The sequence below is a fragment of the Schistocerca nitens genome, chromosome 10 (assembly GCF_023898315.1).
Source record: "Schistocerca nitens isolate TAMUIC-IGC-003100 chromosome 10, iqSchNite1.1, whole genome shotgun sequence".
Lineage (NCBI taxonomy): Eukaryota > Metazoa > Arthropoda > Insecta > Orthoptera > Acrididae > Schistocerca > Schistocerca nitens.
Window position 1 is genome coordinate 169,312,652 of NC_064623.1, and position 15,116 is coordinate 169,327,767.

At 45.5% G+C, this 15,116-nt stretch overlaps 1 protein-coding gene across 1 annotated transcript in view; it reads right to left on the bottom strand.

Moving 5' to 3' along the window:
• Window positions 1-15,116, bottom strand: part of LOC126210589 (actin-histidine N-methyltransferase) — a 450,900-nt gene that overhangs the window by 66,379 nt on the left and 369,405 nt on the right. The window contains exon 8 of the mRNA XM_049939857.1: window positions 10,019-10,133. Coding sequence (XP_049795814.1) covers window positions 10,019-10,133 — 115 coding nt within the window. The remainder of the gene's footprint in view (window positions 1-10,018; window positions 10,134-15,116) is intronic.

The following is a 15,116-nucleotide window of genomic DNA, read 5'->3' on the forward strand; positions in this document are numbered from 1 at the left end:
AGACTCACTCGAAGTAATTGGTTTTGAGAACAATGAATGTGCAGGCCATTCAGGCAGAAGCGGTCGATCTGCCCTTGCAGTGAGACACAAATTTTCAGAGTATTTCGTTACTCATGATCCCCTCGAGTGGCAAAGTACTTACGTTCAGTAAACTTTAGTAATGAAAAATAAAATGTTTTTCAAGCACTTACAGAGTTCTTTCTTCACTTCCAAAGACGATTCTTTTCCTCGGAAAATATCAACAACTTGTTCCCAACACGTGTTTTTTTCAGTTCGCGGTTCGAATAATCCACGGATGATGTGCCCCAAATTGCTGGTCCCGCCTGAATTTCACATATAAAAGCTTCCGTATCGAAACTATCCGTGGTGGCACACCTGCAAAACTGCAACAAAACTGAGCACAGGTGAGCGGCAGGTAGCGCGTGGCAGGTCTGCTGGCGTCCGGGTGCGGGAGCTCCCATAAGCCGCCTTGTGCTTCACTGGCAGCGGCTTGGAGCGGCGGGTCTGCTGGCAGCGCTGGTGCGGGAGGCCCCACTGAGCCCATGTATTCTATCGGCCGTCTCTGCCAGCAGAGATGCCGTGGCATCCCAGTGCGGCAGGGCCCTAAGAGTTTTGTAGCGTCACTTACTATGATTTCACGCTGAGGAGCCATTTCGTCACGTGAAACACAAAATAAGTTCTGCGATATTTCGGAAACGTGCCAAGTAAAGAACAATCAATAGGAAGCAAGAACGCTTCCTACAACAGAAGGCGAGACGCCATACTGTATTTGTCGTGCTCAGTAGAGGCCCATATTCAGTGGTTCTTGTGTTATACGCTACATCCTATCAATATATGTTGGTTCTAAGCGCCAGCACATCGTACACCTCCAGAGCGAATCGTTATTGGTGCTATTTATGGTAAAATGACGGAAAACGTCTTATTGGTGGTTACAGGATTTTTCGTATTTAGAAATTCTCGCATTATATACCGCGTGTTATGAGAGTAAACGCCGTTTTAAGGCAACGAGCCACTGAAGATTCATGAAAAAGTGTCGTTCTTGTTAGAAACTGTTCTTCTTAACTGTCAATTAATAATATTTCGTCGGGTAATGCCTTTATAAGACTATAACGTAAAATAAGTCGCTAGAAACAATGTTTCAGTATAGCGTAGTTCGTTGAGGGGCCACATTAAGGAATCGACGGTGGTTAGATACACGGTTGAAGTCCTGTTTGTAAAATTTTTTCTTCACGTTTTCTGAAACGTTGTGAAACTTTCCTATGAAATTAATAGAAATAATTTCTGTAATATTTGATGTTATGTAAATATAACTGCGATCTCGGTGAGGAATGGGTTTCTATGATTTGGTGAACTTGTGTAAGACGATATCCTTACTGAGTGGACAAGTATCTTTCATTTTTGTCTTATAACATCTTCACGGATATTGAAGTTTTTATTTCTGTATATCACAGAATAACACGACTAGCCTATGGTCAAGAAAGGAGATATGCCTTTTAATAGAGCTAACGTAGGAATTCTACGCGTGTCCACTTTCGTGAACAAACTGTATGTTTTGCTTGCTAAATAAAGCCGACGATTGGTTGCTTGGTTGGTTTAAAAGAGTATGGTGGTGGTGGGGGGTGGGCGGAGGGGGGGGGGGGGACCAAACTGTTAGGTCATCGGTGGGAGTAAAATAATCGAGACATACAAAATATAGCTGGAAGAAAGGAGAAAACCACAAGAATGATAGAGGGGCAACAAACACTAAAATGGACAAAATTGGACAAGGAAACCACAGAGAAACGCAAGAAACATGCAAGAGAGATCAAAACAAGAGAGCGGATTACCATGGCTGGCTGACCATGAGAATAAAAAGGAGAAGCAAGCCACTCTGCAACACATTAAAACCGCCGCCCTAAAAGCACTAGCGTGGAGGACATTGAAGGACAAAAGGACATGCGCTAAAACTTAGATCAAGTGTTAAAACCTACCCTCACAAACAAAACGTAAAACTAAAGCTGCTGTAGAGGGTCCAACACCGAAGGTATGGAGCTGGGAAAGTTAAAAGACCACCGCAGAGCGGCTAAAAGTGGGCACAGGAAGAGGTGGACGACCCTCATTTGTGAGCCTCAGGTGGGTCCTCGTGACGGAGGTGGTAACCATGCGTTAGCCATGTATGGCCAATGCGGAGCCGGCAGAGGACAACTGATTCCCTAAGAGACGACAGCATGGAAGACTTACACGCATTCGTCGTCTCCCTAATGACACGCAACTTGTTGTGCATACTGTTATGCCATTCCGTCTTCCAAAGCCTGAAAACACTGCGGCGTAAGACAGCTTCGGAGACGCCCATCTTCAGAAGCGGTTTCCGCGTAGCCTCTTGGGCCGGCCTGTCGGCAAGTTCGTTGCCTGAGATTCCGACGTGTCCTGGGGTCCACACAAACACCACGGAACGACGGGACCGTTCCAGGGCATACATGAACTCCTGGATGGACGCTACCAAAGGATGGCGAGGGTAGCACTGGTCGATAGCTTGTAGGCTGCTCAAGGAGACATGACTTGCCAGAGCATGAGCGGATGTGCTCAGGAGCACGAGATATGGCCGCCAGCTCTGCAGTGAAAACACTGCAGCCATCTGGCAAGGGGTGCTGTTCAATATGTTCTCCATGAACACACGCAAAGCCTAACGTGACCATCAGCCATCGAACCGTGAGAGTAAACCACTTCATGGCCCCAGTAAATTTCGAAAAACGAGAGACGTGATAACGTACAGCAGCAGGGTTAACAGAGTGCTTACGGCCATGCGAAAGGTCCACAATAATCTGCGGCCTTGGTGTACACAATGGGGGTGTAAGTGAATGGACCTCGAGGAAAGGTGGTAATGGGAAGGACTCCAGTTCAGACACAAGGGACCAGACGCGAACCGCAATCATAAGCCCTGATACGGGAGATGGACTGGCGTGGTTGGGAAAAGGAGATGGTAATTCGGATGTGCAAGATAACTACGAACGTGTGCAACGTAACTGGCCAGCAGCTGTGCACACCAAACCTTCAATGGATGGACTCTGGCCTCCACCAGGACACTGGTCACCGGACTCGTTCTAAAAGCTCCGGTCGCTAGGCTAACGCCACAGTGGTGCACTGGGTCTAGTAAACGCAAAGCTGAGGGCGCTGCCGAACCGTAAAGCAGATTCCCATAGTCTAGGCGGGATTGAACAAGGGCTCTGTAGAGCTGCAGCAGCGTAGAGCGATCTGCACCCAAGTTGATGTTGCTCAGGCAACGGAGGGCATTGAAGTGCTGCCAGCACTTCCGCTTAAGCTGACAAAGGTGATGCTGTTTGGATGGCAGACTGGAGGGTCGCTAGATTATTAGTGGTAGAGCGACCCTGGCGGAAGCTGCCCTGATATGGAGCCGGTAGGCCACGTGACTCCAGGACCAACCCAACCACCGACACACCATATGTTCCAGCAGCTTCCAAAGACAGCTGGTGAGGCTGATGGGCCGGTAGCTTTCCACATCAAGCGGGTTTTGACCACATTTGAGCACCGGAATGATGGTGCTCTCCTGCCACTGCAATGGAAAGATGGCATCACACCAGATCCGGTTGAAGATGATGAGGAGATGTCGCCTGTAGTCAAGACGAGAGATGTTTAATCATCTGACTGTGTCGGGGCAATGTGCAAGGGGCGTTATAGGATTCACTGTGGCGCGTAGTGAACGAGAGAACGTTCCCTACCTTCTGCCGTTTGAGGGTGCAAAAGGCTGCGGGGTAGTTCTCCGACGCAGAGGCTCGAGCATAATGCCCAGCAAAGTGATCGGCAATCGCGTTTGCGTCGGTAGATAACACGCCATTGATGTTAATGCCACGCACACCTGTTGGGTTTTGGTTGTTCAAATGGCTCTGAGCACTATGGGACTTGAGGTCATTAGTCCCCTAGAACAGAACTAGTTAAACCTAACCTAAGGACATCACACACATTCATGCCCGAGGCACGATTCGAACCTGCGACCGTAGCGGTCGCGCGGTTCCAGACTGAAGCGCCTAGAACCGCTCAGCCCCACCGGCCGGCTGGGTTTTGGTACCCAAAAAGACGTCTGATCTTCGTCCAGACTTGGGAAGGTGACGTATGGCACCCAATGGTCGACACGTACCTCTCCCAACACTCCTGCTTCCGTCGTTTGATAAGTTGGCGAACGTGGGCACGGAGCCGCTTAAAGGCTATTAGGTGCTCTAGGGAAAGGTGCCGCTTATGTCGCTGTAGAGCTCGCCGACGCTCTGTAATTACCTCAGCGACTTTCGGCGATCACCAAGGGACTGTCTTTCGCTGGAGGCACCCTAAAGAACGAGGTATCGCGTTTTCCGCCGCAGAAGAGATCGTCGTAGTGACCTGCTCAACGACAACATCGATGGCACCATGGGGAGATTCAGCGGTGACAGCCGATGTGAAGGCTTCCCAGTCTGCCTTGTTTAAAGCCCATCTGGGTAGGCGTCCGTGGGCATGACGCTGGGGGAGTGACAGGAAGATGGGGAAGAGGTCACTACTACACAGGTCGTCATGTGGTCTCCAGATGGGAGAAGGCCAATACTGCAGACCGAGAGATCAATGGCCGAATATGTGCCATGTGCCACACTGAAATGTGTGGGGGCACCTGTAAGAGGCAGAGGTCGAGTTGTGACAGTAAGTTTTCGACGTCGCTACCTCGGCCAGTAAGCAGGGCGCCACCCCACAAAGAGTTATGCGCGTTAAAATCTCCCAGAAGTAGGGAAGGGGTACTGCACCATCTGGAGGAAGATATACATTGCAGACAGCTATTTCCTGAGTCTTCCTTATCCTGACTGTCACAGCTTCAAGAGGGGTTTGAAGGGGCACAGTTTCACTACATATTGAGTTCAGGACATAGACGCAAACTCCACCTGGTACAATAATAGTCGCTATGGTCCCTGTAATATCGCTTATAGCCGCGGAGGGCAGGGGTCCGCATTGTCGGGTACCAGGTTTCCTGGAGGACATTGCAGAAAGCTTAACAGTTTCCGTAGCTCAGCCAGGTGGTGGAAAAAATCGCCTTAATTCCACTGAAGGATTACGTGATCGTGAGACTGGGACGGCATGATACAGTCAATGAGGCAGTCTACGCCTCAGGGTCACCTGCTGCCACCAGATGAGTACCTGTGCAATCAACATCCATTGTGTCTCAGGGCCCAGCGAGAGTAGGTCCTCAGCGGACGCCAGAATCTCCAACTCATCCTCAGACACAGAGTTTGTAGGTAGTGGTGGTATGGGTGCCATCGCAGTGCCTTTGTTCTTGGGGGTCTTTTTCTTTTTAGGTTTCTCTAGCTGCTTCTTAGGTTTGTACAGCTGGGAGGGCTTCACTGATTCAGTCTCAGGGACAGGAGGACCGTGAAGCCCTATGACCAGCTACCTGTGGTTGCTTCAGCCACAGGCAGGTGTCAGGTTTGCCACTGTTAGGAACCTGGAAACGGAGTTGCCCCAGGGATCCCTTCCTGGTGAGTGAAGCCGATAAAGGCTTACACTTCTCCAACTGAGACGTGAGGACTGATGTCCTCAATGATTCAGGGGGGGGGGGGGGGGGGTTGCTCCCGAAGTAGGTTGTGCTGGAGCAACAGGGAGGGAAGTGGCCCCCACCATCAAGGGGCAGGTGGAGTCTGACGGCTCTGAGAGCCAACTGTATGCGGTGGAACGGAAGATGGTAGAAATGTTGTCGTGGTGGAATATGCACAGGATGTAGCCTCTCATATTTTCTCTTAGCCTCTGTGTCGGTCAGTATTCCATGATTTTTTTTTTCTTTATGGAGAATCCTGCCATCTGGCTACCAAGGGGAATGGTGCTCTCCTCAGTTGACACAACTGGGAGGTGGGGCACAGGGAATATTGGGATGTGAAGGACGACCACAAACCCGACATGTGAGTCAGGAAGTACAGCGGGAAGACATATGGCCGCACTTACAGCACTGGATCAGGGGAGGGATAAATGGCTTCATGTCACAGCGGTAGACCATCACCTTGACCTTCTCGGGTAATGTGTCACCCTCGAAAGCCAAGATGAAGGCATCGGTGGCAACCTGATTATCCCTCAGAGACTGATGGACGCGCCGGACGAAATGGACACCGCCCCTCTCTAAATTGGCGCACAGCTTGTATCACCATAGGTCTAACACTCTGATTTAGTTTGCCTTTTGCTTTGATTTAATGTTATAACATTGAGTATCTGTAAATGTGTTTGAATCGATAACATAAAATTGTATACTCCTTTCTTTGTTTAAAACTTTGATGTCGTGGCTTAATCCTATGCAGTGTAGTATATCTGTCATTTAAATTCTTTGTCCCATTTGGAGGGAACTAAACTTACTGTATATAATTGTAATTTCTGTGTGAATAATTTTTTGTAGAAATACCAATATGCGCAAATGTTCTGTTTTTATTTAATGTACTTGTTTGCTGTTACGTAAACTGCTGACCTTCACTTAGGATTCTTAGTTATTCTGTATGTAAAAGTTGTTGTGGTTCCCCTCGGGAACGGAATTGTGTAGCGCGCGCAAATTGTGGTTGGCCTAGGTAGAAAAGGTGGAACAAGAGTCAGTCGGGGACGAGCTACCAAACTGTGCACTGCCATGTAAAAGTTGTATATGGTTTTCGTTCCGAGAGAGGCTTTTTCTGCCACTTTCCAATGCCTCGGATGGATGGATAAATAGCTGGAACGATTCTGGAATTGGTATTCATCCTCGTAACCAAGAAGGGCCAAAGTCCAGCAATTCTGTCCGCAAATCCGCCTACCAACATGCAGTTGCCACCACATTCCGCAATAACTGTAAAGGAATACTATAATAGTGTACAGTGAAGGATCAGCTTATTGGGCGATTTAGTGTGCACAAATATAAGGCAACTTATAACTGAATTTATGTACCTACCTTGATTTTTTCCTATCATAACACCTCTCAGGTTCCTCTCCATTTGAATTATGATTACCGAGTGTCCTATTTTGTGGAAAAAAAATGAAAGCCTCGAAGTTAGACAGTCAATTACATAATGTTATTTGATCTTTGATGAGAAGGGCATATTCAGATTTACTGTGGATTTAGTGAAATTGTGGGAGGCAGTAAATGTAGTTTTGTGAAGTTTCAAAGTCACCTATTTAATCATTTACTTGAAAGTAAAATTTGCTGTTCCTTTTATAAATTAAAGTTCTTAAAACTGAGGCTTATAAAGTTTTGCTTAGTTAATGATCATAGTGCTACCTGTAGTAAATTTTAAAAGGTGAGTCAGTTTCTTGTAAATTTGTCAACATCGCGTCTCATTGTAGTAAAAGTCGTGAACTGCATTTATGGAAAGTTATATACTCGTACTTGCTCAGCACTTGTTTCTTTAGGGTATTGAAAGTGCATACTAATAGTGTAATAAAATCCACAGGTTATTCTTTTCCCATTATTTATGAAAACAATAATTTCTTTATTGAAAAGACGGTAAGAAATAACCTGTTAGTGAATTCCATGTAACTTTCATTCTAAACAGAATAGTATTTAGTTGAGAGATACTTATCCTACGACCAGTTCATAATTTTGCAGTGAACTACATTTATAATTTCATGCCAGCTAGGAAAATGTTTGAACAATAATACTGAACCTATGTTCAATTAATGATCCTGTAGTGAATGTTACTAGTTAAGTTATAAAGACCATTCAGTTTGAACAAGCCCTGAAAGTAGTAGTGTGTTTCCGTATCTGTTATAATTTTGCAAATAGTTTGTGCAGCTCTAGCTGTTAGCTTCAATCTTACCGTAAACATATGTATGTGTCAGAGTTCATTGCACTCGCGTGTGGCCAAGTATAGGTTGTGTTTGTCCGTTAAAGTTATTCATACCTACTTTCTCAAACGAGAACGTTAATTATTCTCTTGCCTAATTAGGCTGGCGACCGTTTTCTTTATCTGTTAAACAGTATAGCTAGGCAAAAATATTGTTTGTTACTGTTCGAATATTTACGTAATTCTGACTTTCATTTCCGATAAGCCATTTCCGTTAGGTACAACACGGTCAACCTAACAAAATTCCTCTCAGAGGGTAACACTGTCCTGTTGCGTTATACCATAATTGCTTTAATAAGATTGTTTTATTTCACAACCTGCCTGCAGCTTCGAGGTTATGGTGTAGCTGTAGCGGACAGGAGTGTTATAAGCTCATAATCAGACTGCAAAAGAAGGTCCCTGTGAGATATGATGGTCCCTGGACCATATTTAAGCTCTTATGGGGCGTGATGGAAACAGAAACATCCCCCAGCTTATCACAGGCGAGTGGTGCCCGTGACTGGGCAGAGGATGTAGTTTCGATCAAGACCGAACCTGGTCGCATTTTGGACAAGCCCTCCACCTCCCCAAGCTTGTCTTCTAAATGCTCTACAAAAAAATGAGGTTTCACTGAAGATTCCCCGTCAACTCTCGTACATACGAGGTACTGGGGTGAATAAGCTTCACTGCCATCCTTAGCCTGGCGTTCCTCCCATGATTTGCGGTCGTATTTCTTAGCACTGAAGTTAGATCTTGACCGCTTAGAGACTGCTGGTGTTTGAACACCAGCATGAGATGACGTACTACACTTCATGGGGTGTCATCTGCCCTGATGCCACACACTCCAAGCAGCGGCCTGCCCCACGGCACCACCGAGCCGCAGCAAAGGCCACCTGGCATGATGGCCATTTCCGGGAGTCCCGATGCCCCAGGGTGACGGGCATCTGCTCCTTGGCATACGTGGGGAGTTATCGGCGCAGGCATCAGCAGAGCAACCTCTGTGTGGTCAGGAGGCAGGCTAGAACCGACAAGGCACATGGCGGCCCCACCACAACGGATTGGCTACTGTGCTGGATATCAGGCGCAAACTATCTAAGAAGTCCATTATCGTCGACAGCGCAGAAAGCAATACTGCACAGAGGATGGAGGAAAACGCATCCAGGAGGGTGACCTCGCCCAACAGCTGGAGAATGAGCGGAAGTGCAGATCCATGTCAATTAAGGATGCGAGAGTGCATGATGGACACTATGCACTATGTAAGGCGCCTTTCCCCAATTGGTTCGCTCTTCGGGAAAATTTTTAAAAATGGACGTCAAACTCTACAGGGGTCCATCACATAAAGGCCGAAACGTGTGAGACTCCTTTTAGTCGCCTCTTACGTCAGGCAAGAATATCTCGGGCGTATTCTAACCCCCGCATCCGCGGGGCGGGGGGGGGGGGGGGGGGGGGGGGGGGGACGATTACCGCTGAAGAGTGCACGTCAACGTTAGCTGCCTCGTCTCGTGTGCCGACGGCTTTGATTTCCTTATCACCAATCTCTCCACAATATCTCATGAAGTGACGGCATGTGACAATGTTCACTGCGATGCGTCCGTCGGATGGGGACGTAGAGCTTGGTGGTCCCCTTGGTGGTAAACTGTGTGCCGGTATTGGGTTTCACTCTCTCCCTTCGCATCATCCATAACAACACAAACCGACACTACAGTGAAAAAACAATCATTACAGTCATAGTCATCCACACGACACACACACACACCAGACCCTTCGTAATAGGCCTGAGGAAGGTAATGCCAAACTACCTCCAGTATCATATTGTCAAGGGCGCCAATGCATCTGCTGCCTACACTCATTGCATGGGGCCACTTTTATTTTTGAGGGGCAGAATCTGACGCTTTAGGCAACGGCCAGGGCAGCGATCTGGGAGGGAGGGGGGTTGGCTCGTTTTTTGGCCTCGTTCTCACAATATGGTAGGTCAAAGACCACATCGTAAAGAAAAATGAGTAGACGACATTACAATTAGCAGGAGCAATGTGGGTGCTTATCGCTGAAGAACGTGAAAGATGGAAACGTAAGGAAGAGGCCTTTCTTCCAGCAAAGGACCTCATATTGGTAATCATGATGATGTGATACTTGAAGCACTATCTGTCTGTGGATGATCTCTCCTTTCCCGTCAAGTGTGACATGCGGCAAAATGGTTTGCCCTGTTATGTTAACGATACGAGAATGCCGTAAGTACTCACCGCTCCGTTGTCGTGGTTGGCCATGTCCCAGACGGGGATGAGCGCATTCAGCATGGCACCGCCGTCTGCGGAAGGAACAAAGTTCTGGCGCGTCATCACTGTGGACACGGCCCAGCTGTAACAGAAAGAAACGGCGCCCACATTTACACTTCCGCAGGACCTCGGTGGACTGCTTCCTACCGCTAAAGTCGAAAATCCGATTCAATCCATGCAACCTTCGCCAGCCAACACCTTGTACCTGCTGCAGCAGGCGCGAAACCACGATTCGGTTCTGGGAAAGGGGGGTGTTCACTGTTTGTTACTGTTCCCCCATTCCCTGAACTATTTATCATCCATGTTTTTAACCTAACACAGGTGTCTGCGAGGTTAATAATAACAATAAAATATACAAAATCCAGAGAATATAACATGTAGACTGTCAGGCAAGATTAGCGTTTCTGAAGAGAGAAATTTGCTAACATTGAACACAAGTAAATAGCAAGTGTTTTCAGAAGGTATCCGTGTAGACTGTGGCCCTGTATGGACATGAAACGTTGACGATACACAGTTCAAACGAGAACAGAAGCTTTCTGAGATGTGGTGCTACAGAAGAATGCTGGAGACTAGACGTGTAAATGGCATAAGTAATAATGAGTTACTGAATCGAACTAAGGAGAAAAGAATATGGGGCAATTTAATTATATGAAGGGATCGGTTGATAGGGCTTACCCTGAGGCGTCAAGGAATCGTCGACTTGAAAAGTGTGTGTGTGTGTGTGTGTGTGTGTGTGTGTGTGTGTGTGTGTGGCGGGGGCAAGGGCTAAAGATTGTAGAGGGGGGCCATGCTTAACTCTGGATCCTAAACCCTCGTAAAATTTACGATTTTTACTTTTTTGTATGCCATATACCACTGGAGACCTCTTAATAGTACGTAAATGGTGTGTAAATCATAAGTTTTAATTTCCTTTGCATAAAATATGGATTAGTAAAATTTACGATCGTTTGGTAACAATGTAACATTTTCCCCCCTTTAGAATTCTGTGGTACAGTAAGCAGTTTCAAATGCACTTGGGTTGCAGTAGCTATGCAGAGGAGGACAGGTTTGCACAGAACATCATACTGGGGTGGCACACTGCATCGAACCCGCCTTCACACCGACGACGACGACAAATAAATGAAGAAAAGACAACAAAGCTGGCAGCGATAATGCCGAAAGGAGAATCCAGTTGTTTCCGAAATCGTCAATCTGTCCTCGTGCGATATCGGTAGACCAGGGCAGATGATAGCCAAGTGATTCAAGGAACGGGAAACGTCTCCAAATCGTGACTTTGGTGTCTGGTTCTCTAAGCGCTCACTTCGCTTTACACAGAAATTACGCCACAGCATAAATATGCCCCCGTTAATTATTCCGCCTCAATCTAAATAGTTTAAACGAAATTCATTAAAAGCGGGAAGTAATCAGAGGTAGCCCCACTTCGCTCTTCGCGCTGACCTACAAGCGTAAGAAATCATTACAGCAGTTTTCGTGTTACACAGGAAGCTACCTCCACTCTTACGCAATGTATAATCCACGATCCTTTTTGCCTCTAGGTTCCGTATCCCCACGTTTCGCAATTATTTTTTTAATCACTTTTCTGCAATGTTGATACATTTCACAACAACAGTAGAACTTACAAAGCTTTATGCGTTTTAAACATCGCTACTGGACATTAAGACTGCTACATCAGGAAGAGTAGCAACAAACGAAATTTTACTTATTGTGCATTAACAGTGTAGTAGACGGAACACTTGATTCAATTTGTGAATTCTGGTTAACTACAAAATATAAAACCCAATTGATTACAAAATTCGGAACTGTTATACAACGTTATGACAACAGACGACACATCGTAACGATAGATACACATCTGTTCAGTTTTTTGTAAAATATTTATTGTATCAGTGTTTACTAATGCTTTATATTAATTTATTTTTAGATCTGGAGATGATCACTACATGACATCGAAACCAGTAATTAAGTGTGACTATTTGCAACTTAGGCTTTTATAAGTTTACATATTATAAACATAAACGAAGAATAATGTACTGTGTGGACTTATTATCTCACAATAATCTGCTACATCATTACAGCTACAGTGGCAATGTCTAATATAAAAACCAATATACGTAGAAATCTATACATAATGATACATAGTAAAAGCTAGTAAAACTTTGAAGATCTCCTTTAAAGAGATGGGCGAAAATACTAATACCTTCGGCAGTTTCAAATTTCCCTTAACGAGAAACACGCAAGTACTAAACAGTTTTGGCTTAACAACGTATTCGCCAAGAGGTGAAGGTGCAGTGCAATAAGAATGTAATCGTCAAGTTCCTAGATTGAATCTCGCTAGAAGTGTATTATTTTTTTTATTAACAAATGAAAATTATACTTAAAAATAATGAATCATAATTTTTATTAAACATAGTCTTCTTTTTAATTCCTATTGGCATGAAAATTCGCCCAAAATATATTGAAATTTGGTACAAAATGCGAAACACCAAAAATAAAACAAAATACACTTTTATTAAGCCGGCCGTTCTGGCTGAGCGGCTCTAGGCGCTTCAGTCTGGAATCGCGCTGCTGCTACGGTCGCAGGTTCGAATCCTGCCTCGGGCATGGATGTGTGTGATGTCCGTAAGTTAGTTAGGTTTAAGTAGTTCTAAGTTCTAGGGGACTGATGACCTCAGATGTTAAGTCCCATAGTGCTCAAAGACATTTTAACCACTTGAACTTTTATTAATCACTTTGCGAGTGTTAGAGTTCTGCTTATATACATGCTCGCTAAGGGCACTGGAGAGAAATTCCACCTTACGCAAGACACCTTTGTGGTTTTGTTTTCGCCCAGACATGTTTCAGCACTTTTTGTGCTATCTTCAGTGGGTTTGTTTATTTTGTTCTGCAAATTTGTTAAGGGTCAGCTTTTGCAAACTTTTGGTACAAGATATTTACATTTGTAAAATGCGCGATTACTGTCAAATGTTTTATGTCTGTTAGCATACAGTACAGAGTTGGGACATGTATCACTGAGTTGAGGCATTCTGTGTTGTTTATTTACGATATGTCTAACGTTTCTAGTTTTACAGTATATTTGGAAATACAGGTCATGTACGCATTTGTTTAGATACCTCACATGGAGCTGTTGGACTGCGCGCGCGGGCGAACTGAACACCACAGACGTCAACAGCGCTGCACAAATCCGCGCGCCACACCCCACACAAACACGCCACGAAACAAATGAACACCACACAGTTACAACAATAAATAATGGCGGCGAAAACTCTCTGCTAGGCAACAAAATGTGTAACGTCAAAAACGAAAGAAACAAGCGTGTTATCTCGACAAAAAAGGTAAAAAGAGGGCAGCATCAAAAAACTGTGACACACACGATAAACAGTGAGTTTCGGTCGGAAAAGCGTAATAAACACAAGAATGAAAAAAGGTTTTGTTCTTTGCAGAGGACAAGCTACAGATCGCTTAGTTGACCTAAAGCTACTAGCATAAATACCCGATAGTTCCATGTGCGATATGTAACAAATGCAAATATCCACTGTATTTGCAAATGTACTATAAAACTAGAAACTAGACATACCGTAAATAAACAACATAGAATGACGCAACGCAGTGATACGTCTCTCAGCTCTGTACTGTACGCTGACCAATGTAAAAACATTTGACAATAATCGCTCATTTTACAAATGTAAACATTTCATACCAAAAGTTTCTTCAAAGGCTGACATGTAAAAATTGTCTAGAAGGAAAATAAACAGAACCACTGAAGATAGCACAAGAAGTACTGAAACATGTCTCTGCGAAAACAAAACAAAACTACAAAGGTGTCGTGCGTAAGGCGAAGTTCCTCTCCCGCTCTTTTATTTCGAGAGACTGAAGAGCACTATCGATGTCCATGTTCGCACTCACTCAGATACAGACGAATACGTTAATCAGGGAGAATATATACATTTTTTTGTACTCAAAAGTGCTCGAAGATATTCTAATCTTCACAGGTGATTATTTTTCGAGTTTTTTAGAACTGCGCCGAACCAAACACGGCGGTGAGAGCTTAACATTGCTTGCGTAAATTGACTCAGGATGTGATGTTCAGGGTGGTTATAATTAAACATTCACCACTTGAGCCCGTATGGACGGAAAACCATTTACCGTACGGGTAGCAAACTCTACAGGAACGATGTTCAGACTGTGCGCTGCAGAACCTGCTCTGTAGTATTAGTGACGTGGCTTCTCGTCAGGCGCCAGTACTGGTAAGGCGACGTAATGTGTAAACACAAGTATCAGTGAGGATCACAGCTACAGTCAGTCCCGGCCGGAGTGCCCGAGCGGTTCTAGGCGCTACAGTCCGGAACGGCGCTACCGCTACGGTCGCAAGTTCGACTCCTGCCTCGGGCATGGATGTGTGTGATGATCTTAGGTTAGTTAGGTAGTTCTAAGCTTTTCTTTTTTTTTTTTCAGTCGGTCAACAAGGATATGGGAATTGTGAGCAGGGCTTTATTCATAAACCTATTTTATCAGAATAGCAGTAGTGCAGCTGCTTTTCACGAATATCGACGCATTAAAGGAACACAGAGATTGTCTTACCGCAACGCGTTTGAAGAACATGACTCGGAACATCGAATTAACCAGCGACTTGGCAACTGCTCCTGGGAGAGTCCGACGGTCAGTCGCGCCACAAATTAAAAAAATGGTTCAAATGGCTCTGAGCACTATGGGACTTAACATCTATGGTCATCAGTCCCCTAGAACTTAGAACTACTTAAACTAACCTAAGGACATCACACACATCCATGCCCGAGGCAGGATTCGAACCTGCGACCGTAGCGGTCGCGCAGTTCCAGACTGAAGGGCCTAGAACCGCTCGGCCACACTGGCCGGAGCCTCAAATTACTGAAGACGTTACTGTTGCCCATGGCTGACAATGCTAGGCGTAGTAGGAAGGTTGAACTTCCTGGCAGATTGCCGGCCGCGGTGGTCTCGCGGTTCTAGGCGCGCAGTCCGGAACCGTGCGACTGCTACGGTCGCAGGTTCGAATCCTGCCTCGGGCATGGATGTTTGTGATGTCCTTAGG